The 18,408-nt window shown below is 41.1% G+C and overlaps 2 protein-coding genes across 4 annotated transcripts in view; one reads left to right on the forward strand and one right to left on the reverse strand.

Moving 5' to 3' along the window:
- LOC102793546 (glycerophosphodiester phosphodiesterase 2-like) overlaps positions 1 to 8,075 on the forward strand; it is a 45,029-nt gene extending 36,954 nt beyond the window's left edge. Inside the window, exons 16-18 of one of the 2 annotated variants that reach the window (XM_087851251.1) lie at positions 840 to 919; positions 1,651 to 1,789; positions 3,083 to 3,171. In XM_087851251.1, the coding sequence (XP_087707377.1) occupies positions 840 to 919; positions 1,651 to 1,745 (175 nt within the window). In that variant the 3' untranslated portion in view covers positions 1,746 to 1,789; positions 3,083 to 3,171. Of the gene's footprint in view, positions 1 to 839; positions 920 to 1,650; positions 1,790 to 3,082 lie in introns of both variants that reach the window. The other variant, XM_087851250.1, reaches the window with a different exon arrangement.
- A 37-nt stretch (positions 8,076 to 8,112) lies between these two features.
- LOC102794317 (unconventional myosin-VIIa-like) overlaps positions 8,113 to 18,408 on the reverse strand; it is a 64,806-nt gene continuing 54,510 nt past the window's right edge. For both annotated transcript variants that reach the window (XM_087851249.1, XM_087851248.1), the window contains 10 exons: positions 18,228 to 18,383; positions 18,025 to 18,130; positions 17,823 to 17,936; positions 17,203 to 17,290; positions 16,010 to 16,116; positions 15,056 to 15,241; positions 14,718 to 14,834; positions 13,678 to 13,761; positions 13,449 to 13,568; positions 8,113 to 12,261 (listed from right to left, as the gene is read on the reverse strand). In XM_087851249.1, coding sequence (XP_087707375.1) covers positions 12,169 to 12,261; positions 13,449 to 13,568; positions 13,678 to 13,761; positions 14,718 to 14,834; positions 15,056 to 15,241; positions 16,010 to 16,116; positions 17,203 to 17,290; positions 17,823 to 17,936; positions 18,025 to 18,130; positions 18,228 to 18,383 — 1,171 coding nt within the window. In that variant the 3' untranslated portion in view covers positions 8,113 to 12,168. The remainder of the gene's footprint in view (positions 12,262 to 13,448; positions 13,569 to 13,677; positions 13,762 to 14,717; positions 14,835 to 15,055; positions 15,242 to 16,009; positions 16,117 to 17,202; positions 17,291 to 17,822; positions 17,937 to 18,024; positions 18,131 to 18,227; positions 18,384 to 18,408) is intronic.

The following is an 18,408-nucleotide window of genomic DNA, read 5'->3' on the forward strand; positions in this document are numbered from 1 at the left end:
GGCTCACTTTTGTGGAAGCAAACATTTTATTTCTTCACACAAAAATAAAATCAGAATATTTTTCCGTTCAGCTTCAAGAGATCCTAAAATTATGTTTTAATATTCTGTCTAATTATTTACTTTAATCTCTTCTTCAAATAATAATTATAGTTCAAGTATAATATTTTTAAAATATTATAAAAATGATAATAAACAATAAAGCCACATTGATTATATTTATTGATATTTGCACACATTTCACAGTATGTGACGCTCGGCTGGTTTTCTCTTGATGTAAGATGTCAGTTTCATTTAAAGATTTATTAACTTTGATTATCTGTGTAGTCATACATTAAGAAGTAATGAGCTACTAAGAACAGCATTAATAATGATAAATGCTCCTTTTTATCTAAAGAAGCTGCCTTTTTTGTGCTTTCAAATATTCAACCATGATTTGTTTTATCAGCTCAAACTGAATTTGTCATGAGATTGTGTTCACAGCGAGATCACGAGGGGTTAATTTAGATCTAAACTCAAGCACAGCTTTTTCAGGTTAGTTATTTGTGAGTATAACTAGCAGCCCTTAGACTGAGGATATGAAGAGACGATGCTCTTCACCACAAAGAAAATCCTCTGTGGTTTTATTTGTACTTTTTTTTCTGCGTTGCCCCTTCATCATCTGCTCCTTCCTTCACTCTTTTTATAGGCAGGCTTCAGTTGAGGCTCACCCAGACCTCCTCTCACATGTGTACACATCAAAGCTGCTACATGCAGCAGCCTCAAAGCACAGCAGCACACCAGGTTACGCTCTGCTGCTCTGATCTCTGTTTGCGGTGTGTGTGTGTGTGTGTGTGTGACAGGTGGAGAGAGCGAGGCCTGCCCTTCTGGTCCGGCAGCCGGCAGACTCACGAGAACGGACCATACAGCAAGTTCAGGACAGGTATAACAACGTGTTTCTTCTTCTCGTGTTTTTGTGGCTTGTTTTTGTACACAGTGCTGGATAAATGTGAAACATCAACTTTCAGCAGATTCCACACGTGTTCCAGTAACTTTGTCATGCTTTGTCCCCGTCATGGCTGATATCACCTGTTTTCTGTGATACGTTGAAGTGTCCTTGGGCAAATACTGAACGCTTTATTTCCCCTGATGTTTCCATTATTGTGTGACTGTGAGTGAAAGTTAAGGTTCAAAGGTCAAAGTTCTGCATGATTGGTGAATCTGCAACTAGACAAGACAAACAGATGTAAACATCTGTGTCACTTTCATCCTGGCTGAGGTTCAGCTTAGACTTTAAAGGTGCTGCTAGTCTGCATTCATTGAAGACTGTGTTACATATTCAGGGGTTTTTACTACATGGAAATTAAATGTTTGGTTAGGTTGTCCTTTTTTAAAAAAATTAAATTTGGTATTTCATTGATTTACACGTCATACTCATATTTGGTTGGTGAACAGTCAGAAATGTGAGGAAAACACTCAGATTTCTGCCAGTAGTGAGTCTCACAGCCTTCACTTTGTTCAGTGATCGTGCTTAACGGCTGAAATAGTCACCCACACAGGGCTGTTGTAGCTTCTTATGTAGCAGGCTAGCCACCAACACTGCAGCTATTTCATGAATAACATCTCTGCATGCAGTGATCTCCTGCTGTGTGTCGTATGTGTCATGTGTGTCAGACTCCGCCGAGATCATCTGTGTTCGCTGGAGCCCTCTTCACTCTGACCCTCCTCCTGGAGCCCTTGTCTCCCTCCCCCTGGTCTTCAACCCATGACCCCCCCGCATGTCAGCCCTGCATGTCGTCCCTCCAAGAACCTTGTATGAGTCATGAACCCTGTTTTTAATGTGCATGTTTCTGTGTTTCCTGCTGAAAAACTGCTTCCCATCATCCATGGAAATCATATGAAACTGTGAAACTACAAAGATCATTAGCTGTTATGAAAGTTTTTAAAAAGTTCAAGAACATAGCCGCTTAAAATTAAAAAGACAGTTCAAGATCATCTTGTCGTGCACCTCTGAACTGTTTCAGTGCAGCTGCTGTTTTTAGATTCAGTCCTTCTCTGTGAGTGCTGCCACGTTACAACAGCACTCCTTCAATTTTGTTTTTTATTCTAAGTGCCTGAAGTTTCACTGAGGCAGAGCTGGTGAAAAGGGTGGAAGAGGAGGAATAAACATCGCCTCTGTTCTGTTTTCTACTTAATGTTCTCCCTCAAACACCTCAGAATGTTAGACTACAGTCTATTTTGGAGGGGCTCTGATCTCTGTTTACACCTGATCTAGTGCCTTTACGTTTGCACACTGTGGACTCTTCAGTTTAAAAAAATGTTGAAAATGGCTCGGTCATATCTGGACACCCAGCTCTTATGATAACAATCTTTCACTGACAGTGTCAGGCTGAAACAGAAGTTGTTTGCTCTCTCCGTCCTTGCTGACATTGCAGACTGCCGAGGTGGTCACAATAAGGATAATTTGAAGCATTAGCGTTTTTTAGGTGGTAGTTATATCTGAAAAAGATCCTCACTACCATTTGTCACATCAGCAGTTCTTTTGACTTCACTGTCAGATGAAGACTCTTCATGATGTGACACAAAATTTCTTTTCTTTGCAAAAAATTCCACAAGCACATCTCCTCCATCCTAAAAACTCATCACACTCTAGTTTTTAATGTGTGACACTGAAAATATTCCCACCTTCCAGGAACGGCCCAAACAGGATGTGGTTCCCTTTGAAAGAATTTTTTGTGTGACTTTATTCTGCAGTAAATGACTTCCTACTGAAAGGACTGAAAGAAAAAAGTAATTTATTACTCATTGTGCAGCTGCATATGGCAGTAATGTGATTTGCCAGAATATTGGAGTTTGTGTCACAGCCGCTGTTTGAGACCCGCTGCTGTACAATAATTACAAATTGGAAAATAAGGATTTGTGCTTGTGTATCATGCACTTACCTCAGTGGCGTACCCCGTCATTTATGCTGTCCTTCCTTCTTTCCTTAAGTCCTCTGACCTCCAGTTTCACCTTTGTATTAATTCCCACCGTGCTGACACCATGTGACAGTATAAACTGTTGTCGTGAACTCACTGAACACTGTTTGGGTTTTTCTGTTTTGCAGAGCTCAGCGATGTTTGGTCCATCTCCAGCGTCACTGTCCGGCCTGATTTACGGAGCATGCCTACTTCACCCAGCGCCCCTCACCTGCCCACCATCACAGAGGAGTGAGAGGGAGGGGGATTAAAAAAGGAAGGTGCGAGTCAGGAAAGGACGGATAAGAGATGGAAAAAGTCCTTGTTGAGAGTGTGATGAAGGCCTGTCAAACTCTCTGATCTTAAGCTTTTGTTATTTAATTATTGTTGCTTATAATAGTCAGTCTATTACTTAGCATCAGTCTAACACCCACGAAATCGATGTGGATTGATGGGACTTGACAGTGTGAGCAGCCAACACAGCATTTGTCATCACATTTTGATGGAAAACTCGGAGCAGTGCACAGAAATTTGTGACACCACCTTTTAACAAACAAATGAAAACTAAAAATGTTTGGAAGTCATGACAGAGAGAGCAGGAAGTAGACGGCACACTCTGTTCTCCATCTGTCATCCTCTCGGTCTGTGGGTGGGCCGCCTGTAGAAGACGAACAGCTGGAAATAAAAAGCCTTCATTCATTTCCCATCAGAGATGAAGCAAACGGACTGTGGACACGCGCCCTGGGGTGTCCGTTTCCATACTGTAATCTCATGATGCCATTAAATTCCTCAAAGTGAGGACAGTTAAAGACGAGACCAGAGGATGAGGACGTTTTCATTTCTGGTCATTCGGCACGGTGAAAGAACAAAATAATGAACGTCTGCAGCTGCAGTGATCCATCAGTCACCTTTGTGCGTCTGCTCGCTGATGAAGGACCAGATGTTGATCAGAGACGCTCTGTGATAAACTGCAAACACAGAAGAAATGAAATGGACTCTTACATATGAGCTGTGCTTTTTCATTTTCAGCTGTACAGACATCAGGTGCATCAGACAAAAACCTGAAACCATGTCTTAAATTATCATTTGTGTGTCTGTGAATTGCTAGATTCAGTGTGTGAACTCGACACTGTTGGACTGACAGAATGAATGTAAACCAAAGGCTCGGGAAGGGTACAGTTCATCTATCTGTGTACTAAAGTGAATGTAATATTAAGTTTCCAAAAAGTATGCAGATTTTTTGTCTGTATGTCCAACATGACATTTTTCCCAGGGTCAGATCTCAGTTTTACCACCGTGGGGAAAAAGTCATTTAAATTAGTTTATATATACATATATCTCTATATATTGCTGGTTAGCTTAATCTATAAGTACTATAGCATAATTAATCAGTAGGTTTATTTTTTTTATAGTAATAGTCTAAACCTGCAATTAATAACTAGAGCTTTAAGATAAATGTAGTGGTTTAAACGTCCTGCTGTAGGCTCCCCCTGCATGCTGCAGGCATCACTGCTCGAGAGAGACAGCAGCTGCTGTCAGCCTGCAGAGGTTTACGAGGAATCTGCAAAATGTAATGATGGTGACAAACTAAACATTCAGTTTGTCTGCATCCAATCAGCTTTTATCTTCTTATCTCAGTCGCTCTGTCACAGTGTCAAACACACCTGGCGGTGGATGGTACCAGGTGTGAAGTTAGTTTTGTAGATCAAGGACTCTCATTGGCTTTTTACCTGTACTGGTTTTGAATGTGATTGGGTCAACATGCCACTCGCAGCCCTTCATCTTTGCTCCCTGTGTGTGTGTGTGTGTGTGTGTGTGTGTGTGTGTGTGTGTGTGTGTGTTTTAAGTCTTTTACAGTTTATGGATCCATCAGTTTGCTGGGGTCCACTTTGGTCCAGGTGATGTCAATTTTCTTATCTGATATAAAGCAGGAGTCTCCGTGTGGAGGCCTGCGGGGGCGGCTGGGCAGTCTTCAGAGACATTATGAATGAATACCGCTCTGTGATGTCTGCAGCTGACTGTGTATATTCCCCATCACTGCTCTGCACTCAGATTCAAACCCAAGTCTGCTTCAGTTTGTCAAAACAATCACTCACAAGCTTTTGAAACCCCCTCTTGCAATGCAGAGAGGTTTAACTTTAGTGTCTTGACTGAAGCAATTCAAACGAACAGAGTCGCACCTCTTCCAGGTTAGGTGATCACATGGTTAAACAGACCTGATGTTGGGGGTTATTGTGGAGCAGGCGCTGCAGATCCACCAAGAACAAACTTGTTTATGGTGTTGTGTTGAGTAAAGTGGGGGCTGAATCTAAATCTAAGCTCCTAAATCCTTTTAACCATCCGCATGGCTCTATTTTAGTCACACTGCCTCCCTCATTGCCTCTCCTTTCAGAAGCCTTGTGGACTTTCTTTGATGTGAGAATACTGACTGCAAGAAAAGTCTGTTTGTTAGTAAAATGTGCCGGCGGCACAAACTGCCCGACACGTGGGGTTTTTTGTTTTGTTTTTTTTAACTTGCTGCTGGTAATTTTATTTTGGTGTCTCATCAGTGCCAAGTGTGGTATCAGACTACTTTAATGAGGTGATAAGTGCAGTATCAGCTTTGTCTTCAAATATATACACAGTATTTCCTGGCTACACACTGAATCTGTACTGTGTTGTCTTAACTTGAACTGATTTCAGTGATGAAATGCAGAGCGTCTTTGCAGGTGTGAAATCTGCAGGGTGATGCGGCCTTGGCTTTTCTGCTGAAAGTGGATTTGTTTTTCATCACTTTGATCGCACATCATACGTAAATGTGCCGGATTCTTATTTAGAAAATACAAAATAGTTTCTAAAAATTCTCCAATGGTGACTCATTATGCTAAAAGTGCAGTCTTTGCTACAAGCACATGTTTAATGGACCAATTTCTGTGTAGAAATGTGAGTAAAAACAAAACACTAAAAACCTGTCGACTTGGCTTTTTTTTTTTTGTACCTCCAGTGCTTTTATCCATCCTTTATTTGCCAGCTCCCGTCTGCAGTGCTTTATGTCAGTGTCTGCAGGCTCGGCTCTAAACATTCAGGGTGAAGAGCAACAGGACAGAGACAGTTTTATTAGCTCTGACCAATCTTGTATGTTACTCCCCTCCTGTCCCCTAATCAGGGTCGTAACACTGATAATGAGAAGTAAATTAAGTGTCTCGTCCCTTAATCAAGGCACAAAATAAGACTTTGTACCCCTCAGCAGTAAAAGCCTGATGGGACGTTATCGTCACCCTGCCGGGCAGGCCGGTGGCTTGGACACAGTTTGTGAATGGAGGAGAACGAAGCAACATTGATACCACGGGTGCATCTTCTGAGAGGTTGAGGGTAACGCTGGCAGCTGTCGTTATTTTCCTATAGTGTTAAAATCTGCAGTTTTCAGTAAATTCCCAGCTGTAGACTTCAGTAAATGATAATTCATTTAAATACTCGCCTCCAAAAATCTTCAAAACAGTCAAAATTAAACAGGACAGCTGAAATCTACCAGTTATATGCAACGAGGCAGTTGAAGTCTGACACCAGGTGTCCTTAGCAAATTCAAACGGTAGTTTTCAAAAGAGGGGTTTGTGCCAAATTTCTCCAATTTTAATCAATTCTGAGATTTGAATAAAGGATTTTGTTGGAAACTTGGAGCTGCTCTCGAGTAGACTTGCAGCTTTCCCTGTTCTGCACCACACTGGACTCCCATGTTGGGCCCACAGAGGGCAGGGAGACACAAGACCTCCGAATGATTAAAGAGCTCAAACAGTCACAACAGACTCCAGCCTGATATGATGCACTGTAATCTGAATGTGTAGTTGGTGTTTGACAGTGGCTGATCTGCTGTGTAAGCTTGATGTTTTAACTAGTTTCTGTAAACAGCCGTTTTTAGTTGAGAGTAATACTCGAGCATCCAGAGGAACTGCTGGAACAGCATCAAAGATAAATCTGTGTAATATGTTTATCAACGTGCTAATTGCAAATAAAATCTACTCAAAATCATAAAAACGTAGCTGATATTTTGTGACTTTTGACCAAAGAAAGCTACGAGAGTAGCTTTGTGCGATTGATGGCTGAAAATACAGTCCATCCTATTTGTCTTACGGTGCTTTGCTGGTTATAGCGTTTATGACGAGACCTGGATTCTTTATACAGAAATAATTATCCACTAATCATTAATAGGTTTTAAAAAATCGATTGTTATCACCAATAATGGACGGACAGACGTGTTTAAGTTGGCATGTGTTTGAGAAACCCCCTTTTATGCCAGTTTTTCAGTTAAGAAGCAGCTGGGCACACAGCGCCATCAGCAGGCAGTCGGGTCGTCGCACTTCGGCCCAGCAGTGTTTACAAGCAACTCTGTTACAGTTTATGCTAGAGACAAAATTCAAATGGTTCCTGAAAGATGAGAACTATCCAGCCAAAATTACAAAATGAATTCAGGCATCCTGTTTGATACTTTAGTTGATAAAGTTTAAGACTCACTGAGACTTCAGGCCTCTCCGGGTTGAGGGGTTAAACCGTCCAAAACAGGCCACCTTTAATGAAGACTGATGATCTGGATTATCTGGTGCTTGGAAATATTTCGTTTCGTTTTCAGTGCAGCGTCTCTGCTTTGCTGTCTTCATTCCTGCAGGAGTGCAAACATTTTTAAGTGGGTACAACTGAGGCTGTCTGTTAGTCGTTTGGTTCATCGATCCTGGAGGGGTCCTGTCTGCACACTGAGGTTCTGTTCATTGCCTGCTCTTTAAATGTGACTCATCTTTTAATGTTATGGATGTTAGAAACATTTACAGGCAAAGTGGGACCTCTGAGGTGTAAATGATAAAAATCACTGAAAAGAGCGAAAGCATCTAAAATCTTATGTATCGCTTAGTGTTGTTTTTGAATAATGAGCTTCACACTTGGTGCTGAGAAGTGATCTGTGATATAATGTAATATTATAAAACTAGTATCATAGTTCAGATGCTAATCTTTCAAAATGTTAAATATGTTTTGGTTTTTTTACATTGTGCTGTTCTGACCTGCAATATTTTATTTTATAAAGGCAATTATTTTGCTTTACTGTAACTTATCTGATGAAATGCTGCTGTCACCTGGTATTAAACATTAGAAACAGAAGGTTTGATTCTTGAATTTTACAGACACGCAGTACAAAGTAGCAGCAGACCGGAAATCCAACTTTAGTAAGACATTTTAATCTTTTAGTATTTCAGACGTTTGACTGATCGTACTTGTTTTGAATATTACAGTAGTGAAAGTAATTAAGTTGAATCCAAATTTACTGAATGCTTTGTACAAAAGTGAGAGCACACGTTACAGAAACACTACAGGAAGTCAGGATGATGAGTTACACAATCAGTCAAAACACAGACTAATACTCTGAAAACAGAAACACAAAAGGCAAAAACTTCAAACGCAAATGTATCAAATGGGCTGATTGGCACAGTTACAAACACCAGTTTATTATACAGACAAAAGCCCAGAGCTGGTTACCAGAAGAATGACGAGTTCAACAGGTCAATGTAACGAGGTTAAAAAAAGGAACCAGGCTGGAATTTCAAACACAACAAAAACACAATTATTATGTAAACCTTAATAAATTGTAAATTCATAGCAAATAACTATAAAAAGGTTAATTAACTATCAGTGTTTACTGACTTGTGAATAGGTTTGTTGCAACTTTATGATAAACATGCAGATCATTTTTATTACCTTTACCTTCTGTTCAGTTAGACTTAGTGGATCATAGTTTAGGTTAAAATATCAAACCTAACGACTCACACCGAGCCCCTGCACCACCAGACCGACACCACCGGACACTCAAGTCTGAGACACCAGCAGCTTCGACATGAAATTACTTATTACACAAACGAAAGTCAAAAACTGAACCATGAGACCTTTATTGTAGTATTTTTAATTGATATCTGACTTAGTTTCACTGTCCTTGCAGGTACAGATGCTGAGTCTCTGCACATTTCCAGGAGCTCAGCCTTGATATGGAGCTACGTGTTTGCTTCTGTTAAATTTATTAGTTGTTCCCATGAATAGGACTTTCATGAGCTAATCTATAGTTACTCAGTAATGATTTGCTAATACTTTGGACAAATTGTACTTGAATACCTGAGTACAGGTCTAAATGGATTTTGCATCTAAAACCTTTAATATGTATTAAAAGGGAACTCGAACTTAATATCCATAGTTTGCAATTTCCAAATGTATTCTTATTTTAGTTCCAACAGAAATCAGCAAGTGTGGTTTTTCTTTGTACCTCGTAAACTTTAAAAAATGATGATGATTGCCGTGGCGTATAACCAGAGTAATGGCGACCTTTACAGGTCAAAGTGTGAAAATATCAGAGTTTTTAACAGCATGTTTTAGCAGGAGAGGACATTTACTTTGTGTCTTCCTTCTATATTTTTATATCCCCTTGCTATAAGGGCTGTGTAACACCCAAATTTCTCATTCGCTGGATAATAAAGATTTAAAGACCTACACAAGTAGGTAGGCAAAGTTTACTTTAAAGCAGAGGCGGGGGAACTCTAGGTCTTAAGGGCCAGTGGCCTGCAGGTTTTAGATGTGTCCTTGATTCAACACACCCGATTTAAATAGTTAAATTACCTTCTCGACATGTCTTGCAGTTCTCCAGAGGCCTGGTAATGAATTAATCATTTGATTCAGGTGTGTAGACCCAGAGTGAGATCTAAAACCTGCAGGACACCGGCCCTCGAGGACTGGAGTTGGCCAAGCCTGTTTTAAAGGCAGGAAAAAGTGACATGACTGATGGTAGTTTGTTTTAACTCAGGGTCCACATTACTCATCAGGACAGTATTGGCTTTGATCCTCATTAGGTCAATTCCAGTTCAAAAGATAGAACTCATATTAGGAAAACTGAGATTCAGCTGAAAACCCCAGAACCAGCAAACAAGTGACCTTTGAGAACATTTTTATAAACTACAATGTAAAAGCCTCAAACAGGAAGAAGCAGCAGCTCTCACAGAAATGACGCAATACAGGCAAAAATGTAAAACTGAACAGTTGTAAAGAAATAAAAAGTGTAAACATAAACCATGAGTATTAAAATAATCCCCTGTATTAAACTGTGACACACTGAAGTCATTAACCTAAAGATTAAAAACATGTTACAGGTCGATTTAGTGTCACAAAAACAACAGAAAAGTTTTAAATAAGCTCAGAGAGGTGTGCTACGAAGGACGTTCACCACAGCCAGGTTTTCTTTGTGTCAGCTGGATCAAAGAACAACCTGAAACCAAAGTCACGTCATGTGACTTTATCCACAGAAAATGATCCCCGTGAGTGACACCTACTTTAAAGTCACAGATGATAAAAATAGTGGTACAGATTTGAATATTTTAATTCAAGCCAAGCGCACTCTGCGCTGCTGATTATTTCTAACCTGACAGCAGCACATCAGAGCTCTGAAACCTTAAACTGGACACATTTAAACAGTGAAATACTTGAATAATCTTAGTGTGTGCTCTGGGTTCTAGATGCTGCAATTGCAGCAGTGTAAAAGAAGACTTTACACTGCTGCTTATAAAAACATTTCCTGCATTATCAGCTGAGTACATGCAGATTCACATGTCAATACCATGCAGAGTTTATGCTGCTGTAAGTTTGTCATGGTAGTAAAGTGCGGCTTAACAAGTTGCATATCAAACGTGTTCCCACAGCAGAGGATTCATATTGCACTTAAAGCATGATGTAAATATGAGTCAGTGACTTAACTCTGAGCACAAAACCTGCTCCTGACCAGGTTATGTGTGCCAGTTAAACAGAGCCACTCTGACTTTAAGCTCGACATGGCCCACTAAGCCATCGTAGTACACCCCTCTGGCCTCCTCTCAGTTTGGACCTAAGGTCAGGGAAAGAACTACTACTATAAGAGCAGACGGTACACATGAACGTAAAATCTCAAATGTGTCTGAGCTTGACTTTGATAGTGTTGTATCAAAGAAAAGCCGTAAACTTTTTGACTTTGAGTATTTCAAGATGCTCAAAAAACAAAAATCACTAAATCTGCTGTAAGGCTCTAATTTACACACATGAAACTAACGAAGGACAAATGTGTGTTTCAGGGTCTTTACAGAGTAACCAGCTAAATTTAAGACCTTTTTATTAATAATTAATATACAGTCTAATATCAGTTTTTACAATCATTGATGTTAAATTTACTGAAATGTAAGTTCCTGTTAATGCTGCATATGAAACTACTGCTATTTAATCATCTGGATAAGATGGACGGATCAAGTAATTCAAAGAACAAACATTTACTCAGTGAGACATGAGAAAATATGCGCCTTTAAAAGACTACGCTGTTTTTAGGCTCTCAGGCTGGATGGTTTTTGTGATCTGAGATAATCTTTTTCTACACTCTGAGCTACTTTTTAAAATCAGCCTCAGTTTGACGAGTCCTCATGTCTCAGCTCAATGTTTCTGTGCATTTTAACTCCTTCTGGGGTAATTTAGATGTCTGCAGAGTTCATCAAATTATTTGTGAAAGTGCTGAAGAAACAAAAGGAATCAGCAAGAAATGGCCTAAAATAATTTATTATCTATGTATGTATTAAAACATGTAAAGGAGTAGTCAGTCCATTAGTTTGACCTAAACATGTACAAGTGAACTTTAATGGATGGATTTGGTGAGCTTATAATGAGGCAGGGGGTCCCCACAGGTGTGACATCTGAAACACGTGATACCGTAAACATCGGGCAAAAGTAAGAGGCTTTAATGCTCTCTGAAACCTGCACAAGCCCTGTTAACAGTCAAATATCCCCTTACAGCAGTCTGGCGCATTAGCGTGTTGCTATGCTAATATGTAAAAATGCTAAATTAGCAGTCAGGTTAGCATAAAGTGCTAATACAGGGTCATGTTCAGGGTCACTGCAGTGTGTACTTAAGGCTCAGACCTGACGATAACTGTCTTCTTAAGGTGACGCAGTCAGAAAGGACAGTTCAGAGGTAGTCATCCTCACTGGACGGCTCGTCTTCATCATAGCTGTAGTGGTAATTGTTGCTGGGGCCTTCGCCGGGGTCGCCGCTGCCGCTAGCATTCGAACTCTCCCAGGTGAACTTTGACCCTTCTGAGCTAGCAGAAGGACTGCGGCTCATCCTCCAAAGGTGGCTGGTAAAGGTCCGCCCCCAGCTGCAGTGCTGGCCAATAGGACGTAAGAGGCGGATGAGCTCAGTGGCCTCCTGCCAGTAAGAAGTTCACTTGCTGTGGCCCCGCCCTGACCGGTGCTTGTTCATGGTGGTCAACATTTGGCTGATGTAGGAGGTCAGCAGGTCATCCATCTTGTAGCCCTGAAGGTTTAATCACACAGTCAGCTGACCTCTACACTCCAATCACATTTTTATTATAGTTTTACATAAATTAAACCAAAAAAGTGAATTAAGTGGAAAGAATAAATAAACTGATACGAGCAAGATTAACTATACTATAAAACTTAAAGCTACAATAAACAAACACTTTCTACTGGAAACAAATATCAAAGAATAAAAAAAATGAAATAGACTCAGTTTGTGCTTATCGCTTATTTTTAAGTCTTTTTTTAGAATTCGTGAGACTTTCCAAAATTTATTTATTTTTTTTAAGTTTATTCAAAAGAAAAGATTTTGGGACTGTGTAAAACGCTCCACTCACCACCGACACTTTTAGAGCTGCGACAACAATCGAATCCTGCTCAAGCCTTTCACGCAGCGGTCCCCAATCCCCGGGCCTCGGACCAGTACCGGTCCGTGAGTCATTTGGTACCGGGCCGCGAGAGTTGAGGCTCAGGTGTGAAATGTCTAGTTTTCAGGATTTTTATCGGTTTTCAGCGTTATTTTGTTATCGTTTTGATCGTTTACTCTGTTTTCCTTGGTCTTTTCACGTGTGTTATGAATAAATCTTTTTTTTCTGTACCAGTACTAGTTTTATTTTGTTGTATTTATCCCTGACACCTTAAAGGCCGGTCTGTGAAAATATTGTCGGGCATAAATCGGTCCGTGGTGCAAAAAAGGTTGTGGACCACTGCTTTCACGCAGAGTGGTCACTACAGTTACAGCTATTCAAAGGCTGTTTTCTTGTTGTCTTTGTGTCAGTGTTGATGGTATTCTTGCGCATAAACCAGTACACTGGACACTGATATGTCACGCCATACCTGCCACCCACTGGTCATTTAATGTTACTACAGATGTGTGACGCGTTTCATTGTAATTGTTATTTAACCATTTCCTGCATGAATGATGGCAACCTCAATCAGGACTTTAAGTATTTTTATTTTTATTTTTATGCCTAAAGATGAATACAAATATGTAAGAAAAAAAATCCTGATTGAGGTTGCCATCATTCATGCATGACAGGGTTAAAAAGTGTTGTATGAATAAAATACCCACAGGACTTTCACTGTGAATACTCGTAACGCAGCAATGCTCCACCTTCTAAACCTCTGACTCGCAGCTCAAGCACCTGAACTCTTAGTAAATCAAACATCATTGCTGGCACCCACCAGTGAGGTCTCACACAGCAGTTTGCTTCCTCTGACCAGGTTGCCAATAGTGATGTGGAAATAGGTGTTCCCGCTGCTCCAGTTGGAGATCTTGGTGAAGGGGTGAGTGGTCAGGATGTCCTGCAGACACAGAGGTCATCAAAGCTACTGCACCGGCTTAACAGGTTAACGAGCGCAGCGGCTAAAACATAACCGATACGTATGCTGGGAGTTATGATTATTAACAAACCTTTGACTTGGGGTCAATGAGACTGACTCCATGCTTGTTGATGGCGATCAGCAGGATCTCCGGGTAGTTGGGCTCTGTGGTTTGCTAAAAGACAGAAGCCACATGTTAGGATGGGTAAATATTCACCAATCATCTCTAACCTTACATGTAAAACTGTCGCGTTTCTCTGTAGTTTGTAGCATAAATGTGGACTCTGTTTGTGTAATCAGGTGTTTCAGATGGTGGGCGCAGACTACACAGCACTGATCCTTCAATCATCATCCCTCTTTTGCTCCTTCATGTTCACAGCTGTAAACAGCTGGCAGAGTGCTCGGCGCTCACACTGGACGTGTTGGTTTTCTGTCTGTTATGACACACCTCAGTTTGTAGCCAGCATTAGGAGGCGTTGGCACATTTGTCTGCATAACTACAGCCTGTGTCATACCTGCTCTGAACTTTGCCCTGAACAAACAGGACCCATTACTTTAACTGAGAGAAAACTAAGACTGAAAACTAATAAAAACTAACTGAAACAAGTAAATCTAACTGAGCCACTGACACAATCTGTAGTCAATTCGATGTAGACCATCCACAACTACTGAAGCAGCCTGAAGAAAAATGGCAGAATGATTATTTATTGCCTTATTTTTCTGTAAATCAGCCTACAGTAAAGTCTGCAAGCTTCACCTGTCTGGGTTTAGTCCAATTTCGTTATTTGTTACTTTGAGGGGGGGGGTTCGAAAAGTCCAGAGATGTTTGACAAAGACTTTGTCCGTCTTTTCCTCTGATCATTTTTTAGACTGTGGCTGTGAAAAATACTGGAGATCTTGCAGGATAAAGTCAGTTTCTATGAACATTCGGAGATTTCAGCCAGTTGCCCCGGAAACAGCACAAGGTTGCTGATTGTTTGAACAAACTTTGTTATTTACACATTTGCCTCAAAACAAAAACACATTTAATTTAATGTGAACATTTTTTGTTGTTGTTAGACATTCGTCCTTCCTGGCATCAGCCAAACACTCAGGTTACACTGTGGAGGTGACGAGCTCAGGCGCGTTTACCTTAACCTCAAAGAAGGCGGAGCCAAAGGTCGGCCATTTGTAGATGACCTTCAGAAACATCAGTTTGGCCTCTTCCCTCGATTTCCCAGCCTGCTTGTTGAAGTATGCAACAACAGACTGCGTGCACGCACACACACACACACACACACACACACACACACACACACACACTCTTACTAAACAGCAGCAGGACAGACTTCAGCACAGAAACAACAGCTGTTCATTTCTCAAAGCAGCTGATTTGTCAAACTTTAAAGAAACACTGATCAGTCTGTACAAATGTCTGACTTCAGTAACTTTTTAAAAGCTTGTTTTTTGTTTTGTTGGGGGAGTTTTACCCTCTTCCAGTCATCTGGTGACATCTGGCGGATGAGGTCCTGGGGAACCAGCTCCCGAAGCATCTTGGGAATTGTGGGGAAATGGGATTTGTCATCTTCGAACTTGACGCGATAGATAAGCGCTGCGAGCTGGAAAACCTCCTCTCGTGAACATTTGTGGTAGCCACGCAAGTATTTAGGCAGCTCCTAACTCAGTGCAGAGATGGTGAGAGAACAAAGAGACGCTTCGTTAAACTGTTGGTGACAAAATGAAACCGCACACAAAGACCATCTTTAACATGAACGTTTCCGTCACTGGACGAGACGCTGTCATTTTGAACAATCATGGAGGTGTACAGATGTGCCCATGCTTTTTCAAAATGAATTTATTAATATATACTGATATGTACTGTGTGGCACATGTAACAGGAATAATCAGCTTCCTCTCCAGTGAGTTCGTCTGTGAACAGGGAGCTGCTCATTTATGGCAAATATAATCTTTGTGGGTAATTATTTAACACGACTGCTCAGTCTTTGAGTTCACAAACTGTGAACTTGCTGTTAGTACTTTTAGCTCCTCTAACCAGCATTGGTGAGCTCTGCATAGCAGCTCTAGTTCTCCACCTGCTGCAGGTTCTGGGGTTCTGCAGCTAAGAGACACGAGCCCGACCAGACGGCCTGCAGCTGAACTTTCAGAATAAGATCCAAGAGATTGTCCAGTAGTAAGTAGACGCTGTTGTCTCAGACAGATCGGAAATAATGTAATTACATGATATGTGCCCCACTAAAACAGGATCTTAATGTGGAAAGCACGTGCATGGCTGTCGTCTTACACAGGAAACTGTTTTTAACTGATCTGCGTTTCCAGTCGGACTGACAGTAACGACTGGACGTGGATCAGGAAGTCTGGGGTCAGATATAAGTGCTGAAACATGCAGGCCAAGTCGTTCTCAGTGCGTGTCTGGTAAAACTGACCTGGTAGTAGTGGAAGATGGAGTCAGCGAAGGAGTCCTTCCCTGGAACCGTGTTAGTCCACAGCTTCTTCATGAAGAACACCTGATAGGTCAGAGAGGGAACGATTCCTGTACGAGATGGAAGGTCGAAGGTCAGCATGAACTGTGATTCTGTGTAATTTTGCAGTTAAGCAAACCCCAGCAAACTAACGGTGTATTCAGCACAAACACAAAGGAGTTCAGCTGGAGCGTTTTTACTGTTTCTCAGCCAACAAATATTCACCGAACAGCCAATGACGAAGAAACATTTCCAGAAGTCACCCGAGTCCAAGAAATTACGTTTAAACTTCTCTATCTTGTCATTTTTTCTTCCATCTCTGTTTAAGTTTTGAAAACGCTGCACGACGTGAACTTGTTCACCATTCTGGGCGTGTGGTGATGAGGATGATAATGATGCTCGATAAGAAGGCCCCGCTCAGCTTGGCCACCGGCAGCCGCCGCAAACAGACTGTTGGCCTTCAAAGTAAAAGCTGCACCTTCTGAAACGTGTTGGCTGATCTTACTCGCTGCTGTATTTATACCACGTGATGTTCAGTTTATAAATCACTCCCATTAGAGTGGAGGGGATAACAAACCAGTGCCTTCAAAGAGCCATGATGGCAACAAACGCTCAGCTTCACTGACCAACAACTGAGCCCACGGTGGCTACATGCATACATCTGTATATTACACAGCAGGCATGCCTATTCCTCTCCATCTGTTTTTGCTTTGAATGTAATCAACTTGTCTTATTTCCTCTGAACACAAGTCTGTAACACACACACACAGCCGGTGTATGTGGTGAAAAACATCTTATAATTTCACCTGTTTATCGTGTGCGCTCTAATCAGAGATCTCTGTCGTGAAGGTTACACCGAGAAGTTTTGTGAAACTGTTTGATCAGCATGAAATCTACAGTTTGTTACTTAAAAAATATTTTAAAGTACTTGAAACGAACCAGTCTAAATGATGCAAAGAGACTTTAAGAATTTAATGATTTAAAGACCTGAGGAGGTCAACCCAAAGGAATCCTGGGTAATATTTCAGTCCTGCTGTAGTCACGTGTACACAGACAGCCCCTGCAGGTGTCTGATGAGAACTTCTCATTAATATTTCACAGTTTTGCTTTTAAAAGTCCTGAACTCAACCCAAAGATATTTTTAACACGGTACCGACCGTCTTTAGCCGGCCGAGATTTCTTGATCCAGTCCGTTAAATGTCTGACGAAGTCAAAGAAGAAATCTCCCTCAGGTACACTGATCACCTGCAGAGGGCACACACAGAAACAGCGTGAAGTTAATCAAGAAATTAAACTTTCTGAATGAAAGATTTGTTGTTATAGAGAGCAGCTTTAATCATTGAAGTGTTAAATGCAAGACTCAAAAGCAATAATTCATCAATTTTAAGAGGCAATAGTTTAAACTGTTAATAATCAAAAGAATTAAAAAATAATAAATTTAATTGCAATATAAAAGTGACATCTACTCGACCATACAGCGGTAATCTTAGAAACTTACAGAAATGGTTTGTAAGCTGCACACAGAATCATAACTGTGTCCTTAAGACATTTAAATGTATTTGTATTTAAAAATTTTACATTTTCGCGTAAAAACTGCATGTTCCTTCTGTTGAGGACGTGTTTTGTGGTTAAGGTGGAACAAACTGTAAAACAATAGTGATGACATCTAATAATCCCAGTATTTCTTTAGAGTTGTGTACTGGTTTGAGGAAAACCTCCTGAAACCAGTAAAGCTGTAATACTCCGAGGTTCTGAGAAACCATCGTTGACCTCTGACCTTGTCTGAGATCTTGACGAAGAGGCTGAAGCCTTCGGGAGATTTGAGCAGCAGTCTGGTGGAAATGTTCTGACAGAAATCCTTCGCCTTGGTGCTCGACTCCACCTCGAAGGCCTGCAGGTGTGAGACCAACACAAAGACTCGTTTTTCAAACACGTTTATTTACAGAGAAAGTTTCCACCTGCAGGCTCGTGTGTCCGACCTCGTCTGTGTCGTCGGGGAAGTAGACTTTATGGAAGATTTGGGTCGTTTTATGTTGGATGGCCTCCACTTCCACCAAATGAGGAGGGTACTTCCTGGATCCATTTCTGTTAATGATGACAAAAAGCAGCAAAACTGGTTGGAAAAAAAAAATTTCAACACCAAATACGATGACTGTTTCAGGCTGAAAGTCTGAGGTGTTACCGTAGCGCTTTGTGCACCCGCTGCATGCAGTCTCCAGATAGCGGGTGGTGCTTCTTGGACTGGAGGAAGCGCTGGATGTGCGGCAACAGCACGTTACTGGGAGGAAACAACCCAGTGCACAACCACAGCAGCTCCCAGCCTTTCTCCTCACTGTACCTGCAGCAGCACAACACTCACCTCA

The sequence above is a fragment of the Neolamprologus brichardi genome, chromosome 14 (genome assembly GCF_056152115.1).
Source record: "Neolamprologus brichardi isolate AB-2024 chromosome 14, ASM5615211v1, whole genome shotgun sequence".
Classification (NCBI taxonomy): Eukaryota; Metazoa; Chordata; class Actinopteri; order Cichliformes; family Cichlidae; genus Neolamprologus; species Neolamprologus brichardi.